Source organism: Ailuropoda melanoleuca, chromosome 11, assembly GCF_002007445.2.
Source record: "Ailuropoda melanoleuca isolate Jingjing chromosome 11, ASM200744v2, whole genome shotgun sequence".
NCBI lineage: Eukaryota > Metazoa > Chordata > Mammalia > Carnivora > Ursidae > Ailuropoda > Ailuropoda melanoleuca.
In genome coordinates this window covers 70626252-70633403 of record NC_048228.1, presented here as the reverse complement: position 1 = coordinate 70633403, position 7152 = coordinate 70626252, and the positions used below count along the sequence as shown (strand labels likewise).

At 52.5% G+C, this 7152-nt stretch overlaps 1 protein-coding gene across 1 annotated transcript in view; it reads right to left on the bottom strand.

Annotated features, from left to right (window-relative positions):
* Positions 1–3323: 3323 nt before the first annotated feature.
* LRRC66 (leucine rich repeat containing 66) overlaps positions 3324–7152 on the bottom strand; it is a gene marked incomplete at its 3' end in the record, with an annotated part of 25737 nt that continues 21908 nt past the window's right edge. Inside the window, exon 4 of the mRNA XM_019799832.2 lies at positions 3324–5269. Coding sequence (XP_019655391.2) covers positions 3324–5269 — 1946 coding nt within the window. The remainder of the gene's footprint in view (positions 5270–7152) is intronic.

The window sequence follows — 7152 nt, the reverse complement described above, 5'->3', positions numbered from 1 at the left end:
AACTGAATTTCACCCAGCCGTTGCAAGTTGGCCAACCGAAAATCCCCTAGAACTCAGGCCATGTAAAGCCTTGTTTCTTCCCCGATACACAGGGGTCAGCGGGGGCCCAGGGAAGAAGGCAGTGGCCCTCTCTGCTTGGGTGGAAATGAGGCGAGAAAGAGCCACAGCGGTGACCCTCACACTGTATCTTGGAAGCAGGGTAGGTATTTGCCGGGCAGGTGAAGTGCGGCTTAGTGGAAAGGTCGTAGGGACAACCCAGAAAGTGGGAGCAGTGTGGGCTGAGCGGTGGTGGGGTGACACCGTCCAGGGTGCTTGTGACTTTGGAGGTCAGGAAGGAGGCAGGGCACAATGAAATAAATACTGGGTGGAGAGCTGCCCGGAAAGTAGGGCCAGATTCATGGACATCCTTGTACTAAAGAGTTTGTTTTCATTCCGTTATTTAATAAGTTGATGTATTGAAAACATACTGAACGACAGGCCTTGGGGAGACAAGACACATTTTGTTGTTGTTGTTGTCCTCGTGGAGGTTATGGTATAAAAAGGGCAGGCAGACATTAAATCAATAATCACAGAAATAACTAAATTTTACTTGCGATAAGCTCTCGTCTGTGAAGGACAATGCTTGTGTCAGGAGAGTCTGTAATGGAAACATCTAACTTAATCTGAGGATGTAAGAAGGCTTCCGTGAGGATGTGACCGTGAACGTGAGAGCCTGGTAGGAGCTACTGAGTCAGAGGAGGGCTTATGGGGGTGGAGCTGTTGGGTGGGGTTGCCAGGCGGATGTGACAGGGACAAAGGCCTGGGGATGGGGAGTTCTGTGGGGCTGTAGAGAAACAGAAAAGCCAGTAGCCTATGGATGGACTCTAATCAGGGGAGCAACGTGATCATATTTGCATTTTAGAAACCGCCCCCTGGACCATAGGGGACTGGGGGTAAAGAAACCACGTTGCTGTGTGCTGTTATCCCAGATCCCTAGATCCGGTGGGAGGGTGGGGGTGAGAGCAAAAGCTGTAGCAATGTGAACAGAGAGGAGGGAGTAGATAGTTAAAGGGCTAGAAATGGCTGGATTTTCTTTTTAAATTTTTTAAAAAATATTTATTTGAGAGTGAGAGAGTGAGCACAAGCAGGGGGAGCGGCAGGCAGAGGAAGAAGCAGGCTCCCTGCCGAGCAAGGAGCCCTACACGGGACTCGCTACCATGACCTGAGCTGAAGGCAGACGCTTAACTGACTGAGCCACCCAGGCACCCCCTTCCTTTTATTTTAATGGTGAAGGGACTTGGGCTCGCTTTTAGCCAGTGGGAAGGAACCACTAGACAGGGAAAGCTTGGAAGTGAAGGAATGGGAAACATGAATGGATCCATGCCCAGGACTGCAGCAGGAGCTGACCAGAGGGATTAACCTTGACGACAGCATGCTGACGTCTTAGATCAGAGACAAAGGTGAGTATAGACACAGACTGTGAATGTGTACTGCTGTGCGGTAGGGAATGAGGGGGTTTCTTCCTGACAGCCTGAATTTTCTCAGCGAAAGTTCAAGGACAAGGAAATTTCAAAATGGCAATTGTGAACAACAGGGGAGAAATTGATCAGGGACCAGTGAAGGCCTCGAAAGTTTGCTAAAATAAGTGAATAAATGATTGGTCTAGATGATATAAACCAGAATGCAGAATGTGTGGAGAAGTGATAATATCATGAGATAAAGTCGAAAAGGTAGGACGGGTCTAGATTATGGAATTTGGTCTTTATATAGGCAATGGGGAGCATCAAAGGTTTTTGGGTTTTTGTTTGTTCATTTGTTTGTCTTTGTAGTAATCTCCGCACCTCACCTGCGGCTTGCAGCGACAGCCCTGGGATCAAGAGTCGCATGCTCTGCCCGCTGAGCCAGCCAGGTGCCTGCCTCGAAGGTTTCTGATTAGTGGAGAGATATAGAGAACATAAGACTTTTGGGGGGTGAGTGGGGGCAAGGAAAAGTACTGAAGGTCACAAAAAGGCCTTAAAATAATCTAAGAGATAGAAAGGATGTGCCTTATTTGGGGGTTGAGAGTAGAGGTCACAAAAAGCCACTGAGAAACTAGATCCTATGAGACCAGTGGTGCCAACAGGTGGACTGGGGGATGGTGAGTTCCTTTCCCCAAACTCAGTCCCCTCCCATCTTAATCCACCCTAAATATACACTCTGAGTAAAAACAGGGTGCTTTCTGTGCAAACACTGGTTTGCAATAAACTGCCTAGTCCCGTCTAGGCTGCTACACTGAAATGTCTCCTTGTATAGACCTATACATGAACTTCCACGGCATAGACCTTAGAGGTTACTCAGATACAGGAAATAAAAGAGAAAGGGTCAGAGAGAAGACAAATTTCAGTCGGCTTTCCTGGGTGGATGTCATGATACTGTTGACCAAGAAAGAGAATGTAGGAGATCATATTTGTGAAGGAAAATGATGTGTTTTAGGTCCCGGGATGATCTATGTGGATTTGGGCCGCTGGGGTTGAGAGTGTGAGTCTGGAGCTTGGGAGGGAGGCCGGGCCTCGTGGCGCACACGCAGGTGCTGTCTGTCTGGGGCTGATGGGGAAGCAGCGGGGCCCAGGGAGAGCGGGACGTCCGAAAGACCGGGAGCAGAGCTTTGAGGAATGCTCTCCGAGAGGGCACGCGGGGGTGGAGGAGGGTTGTTGGGAAGGAAAAGGAGAAAATGCCAGAGAAGCAGGAGGACACACGGAAGAACACAGCTCCTGACGGCCCAGACTAGAGAGTCACTCCAAGGAAGGGCTAAATGAGGAGAGTGGCAGGGTAGCTTTCCCTTTTTACAAAAAATATCACTTCTCTTGAAGACTGATTTTTAATTTACAGTTTGGTCTACAAAATGGTTTCTTTTTTGAACATCACTTATGAACAAATATTTAGAGTTGCTCTGAATCCCCCCCAACTTGGTGGTTTCACGATCACCCTCCAGAAAGCTGTGCTGTTCTTTCTGCAGAATTTGTTAAAGCTCTGTTCGGCGTTCCGTCTAAGGGCTTCAGTCTGTACTCAAAATGTTACTTGAATTCCTTTTGATTTTCAAGTTCCACATCGTAGTAGAGCAGGTCCTCATACAGAAAGTCAGCGCCCAAGAGGCGGCCGTGGGTCTGCATTTGAACATAGAAGTCAACATCGGCTTCTGCCGGTAGCAGATGCCCTCCCGAGCGCGCGGCCCAGCCTCTGTCACCGCGGGGCTCCTGCGGCCCCCGTGCGCTGGTTTCCATCGGGCGCTCCGGTAAGAACGGCGGCCGGCTCCCGGCGCTGCTTCCAGCGCCACCCCCCTCTCCCCCCTCACCCCCTTCTCCCNTTCCGGAGTCAGAGTCCTCAAGAGGGCGTGGAAACCCCTCATTGGCATCAGTGGCCGCCGGGTGGGAGTTCCTGTCGCCCCCTTCAGAATTCTGTCGTGAGGGTCTGGGCTTCTCGCCCGCGGTGACCTTGAGAGGAGTGGCCTTCGGAGCCGTGTTTCTTTCCTGAAGGCAAGGTTCGGATTTATAAATGTCAGAGTCTCCTTCACGACAGTCGCTCCGCTCAGGATCTGAGGGGACTGCAGCCGACCGTGGTGTGTGTGGTGCGACATCCACGTTAAAAAACTCTAAGTCCCTGAGCGAGTAGCGCCACTCCGCCGCCTCAGACAGGAGAGCTGCGGCGTAGCCACAGAGGGCCGCGCCCAAGGGCGCCTCGCCGGCCGGACTGCTGCTGCCCAGTGACCCAGGCGAGCTCAGCGCGTCCTCAGCTGTGTCGGTGGTGGAGCCACCTTCCAGAAGAGTCTCCCACAAACCTGAGTCTGGACCAGAAATGAGGGGTTTTCCAAAACAATCCTCCCGGTTCTCACATTTCTCTAGAATCTTCTGGCAGGGGGTGTTGTCCGCAGGGTCCTCCGATGATGTCACATTGTCCCTCCTCAGCCCTGAGTCCTCGTCCTCGTCCTCCAGGGGCTCGCTGGCTCTGTGGCTCTCCTGGCCATGTGCCTCTTCTTCGGTCGCGTTTCTTGCATCCTCTGAACTTACTGAACTTAGAGTAAATAACGACCCTTCGTCGGACTCAGACTCGTAGCTGCTGTCCAGTGCGTACTGAGGGGCAGGCGGGGCCGGCTTCTGCGCTGGTTCCGCGTTAGCGGGACTGCCCTGAGGGTCACGGCCCCCTCCGGGAGGAGAGAGCTGCGGGGCTGGGCTCAGCTGTCCCGGGTTCCTGAGAGGGACCGCACCGTGGGACACGGGAAGCCCGTCCTCAGCTCTGGCCCCCTGCAGCCTGTGCTGCTGTATGTCCCACAAGGTCAGGTAAGTGCCCACTTGCATTTCCTTGGAAAACTGTGAAGGTAACTGCTCATTCTCTCCAGCCCCCGGTGCTTTCGTGTGCATTTGCATTTTAGAGAGAGAAGCTGCCATTTCTCCTGAGAGCCGTGCATTTAATTCGCTTGGGTCATTATGAATGGAGCCAGAGACAGTCTGCAGTCTGCCAGCTAGCACAGGGGCACCTGCTGGATGCGCGCTGGGAGAACCTTCCTGGGCCAGAGTTGCATAATTTCCTTCCTCAAGGATATCTTTCTTGCAGATGTGATCCCGTCCTGCTGGAATTCGTTGGTTACGATCAGCATTCAGCTGTCCTCGGAGAGTGGAATGGGCTGCACTGTCACTCAGAAGTATGTAATCCTTCCCAGCTCCCCGCCCTCTGCTGTCCCCATGCGGTCCCCCGCTCTGCCGGCTGCCGGGTTCCCTTCTGCCCTCTCCCAGGGGTCCGTTGAGGATGACAGCAGCGCGGCTGGCGGGCTCTTGGAGGGGCCAATCTGTCCTCAGGTGCTGGGTGTTCCCTGCAGCTTCACTGTCACCAAAGAAGCCTGCATTTGAGTACGCGTTATCCGCGTTCTCCACATTATCCGCGTTGGGCCTTTTGTGTCCGCATCTCTGGTGCCACAGTCTGTCAAGGAAGGGCCTGATGAAAGCCCCCAGGCAGAAGGCCACTAAGAACGTGATACAGACGGCCAGGGTGAGGTCCTGGGACACGTCTGTGCTTCTGCCAGCCACTGGCACATCCCTGGGGCTCCTAGCCCATCTGGGCAGCCGGTGCAGCCTCTCGCTGGCATGGGCACCCGTGGGCCCCTTCCTCTGCAGGGTGCCAGGGTGCTCAGACCGGCCTGCCTGGGGCCTCTCTGCTTGGCCCGGTGGGAGGCTTTTCACAGGCTTCACAGGACGGTGAGGGAGGTGGGTCTCCCTGGAAATTCTGCTTCGGAGGGTCCACCAGTATGCCTCCTCGTCCCCTGGAAGCGGGGTGGGGGGAAACAAACAGTGAGTCGACATGGAAATAAGGCTCTGTGGGTCCCCCTCAGTCCTTACCTGGTGATGTCTAAAGTGTGCATTGCATGACGGTAAGCAGTGTTACTGACTGATCAATTGGTTGTAGCCAGTAGTATGTCTCCGGCTCCTGTGCTTTTACACTTGGTTGTTAGGCTTCAGACTGCTACTCAGAGGCCCTGGAGGCTGTACATTTCTTAGGCTTCTTGCCTGACTGCTGCTCATGACTCTTGGTTTCTGCTCAGGTCCTGATTTCATGGGTGGGGAAACTGAGCCCCGAGCGGGGCTTCATGCTCAGCGGGGACTCTGCTTGAAGATTCTCTCCCTCTGCCACTCTGCCCACTCGCTTTCTCTCTCTCTCTCTCTCAAATAAATAAATAAATAAATAAATCTTAAAAAAAAAAAAAAGACTTCTCTGTGCTCTTCATAGATTTCTTCTGAACCTGGTAAGCATGGCCATGTTTCTACTTTGGTGGCAGTCATGAGTCATGAAAAGAAGAGAGTCCAGGACTCATTATGAAAAACCTTACCCACCCACTGCCCCCATATCCAGTTAGGAGTTTGAGATTTAGCCGAGATAGTTAATGGCAAGAAAAGTTTTTTGGAATGTTCAACTCTAGTAACATAGTCTAGCATTTTGGGAGAATGTCAAGGAACAAATCAAAGAAAAGTATAGTTTTGAAATATGTGTGTTTTGTGTGTATACACACACACACACAGAACACACACACACATATATATGAAAATAGGATTATACTTTCATAGGGTTAGCACACATTTTATTTTATTTTAATTCCAGTATAATTAACATACAGTGTTACTTTCAGAGGCAAACACTTTAAATAATCATGTTTCACATTTTAAAAGTTCTTTCTTTGATCAATTATTTGTTAAGAATTGGGAAACTAGGGGGAGGAGTTAATATGGCGGAGGAGTAGGGGACCCCTTTTTCAGCTGGTCCCCTGAGTTGAGCTGGATAGGTACCAGACCAGCCTGAACATCCATGGAATCAGCCTGAGATGCAAAGATACATCTGGATCTCTACAAATGAACATCTCCAGTGCTGAGTATTGAGGTACGAAGCGGGGAGCTGTGAAACTGCGCACAGATATTGGAAGATAAACGGAAGGGGGAGGGAGCCGCCGTGTCTGGGCGCTGGGAAGCAGTAGCCACCTGCACGGGGGAGCAGGCGGACCGTGGACGGCACCCTCGAGACAGCAGACTGAGACTGTGAGCCGGGAGCGCGCTCCACCAAGCATCTCACAGAACTCAGGAATTCCGGTGTGTTCACTGGAAACAGACTGAGACCAAGAGCTCCGGGAGCGCGTGTGGGGCGGCTGGTAGCTGGCGGTGTTAGGAACACAAAGGACAGAGATGCACCAGCCCTGGAAGTGAGGGCTGGGACGCCGGGTGTGGAACGCACAGCCCGGGATGCTGCAAGGTTGAGCAGCACCAACAGAAACAGAATTAAAGTGGCCAGATCATCAGTGGAGAACGGGCCGCAATCCATCTGTTCTGAGACAGAGTCTGAATTTCAGCCGCTACTGCTCTGACTCTCAGAAGAGGCACAGCAGACTGCCAGGGAAAGCCGCCAGAGAACAAAAGCCTAGATATACCGGCTCACAGGGTACCCATCCCCACCCCCCCTCACAGGGGACACGGAGACTCTACCCAAACAGAGTTTCCTGAGTATCGGCGCGGCAGGCCCCTCCCCCAGAAGGCAGGCTGAAATTTCAAGAAGCCCACAACCCGGGGCGCTGGGGTGGCGCAGTCATTGAGCGCCTGTCTTCGGATTAGGGCATGATCACAGCGTTCCGGAAAGGAGTCCCTCATCGGGCTTCTCCGCTGG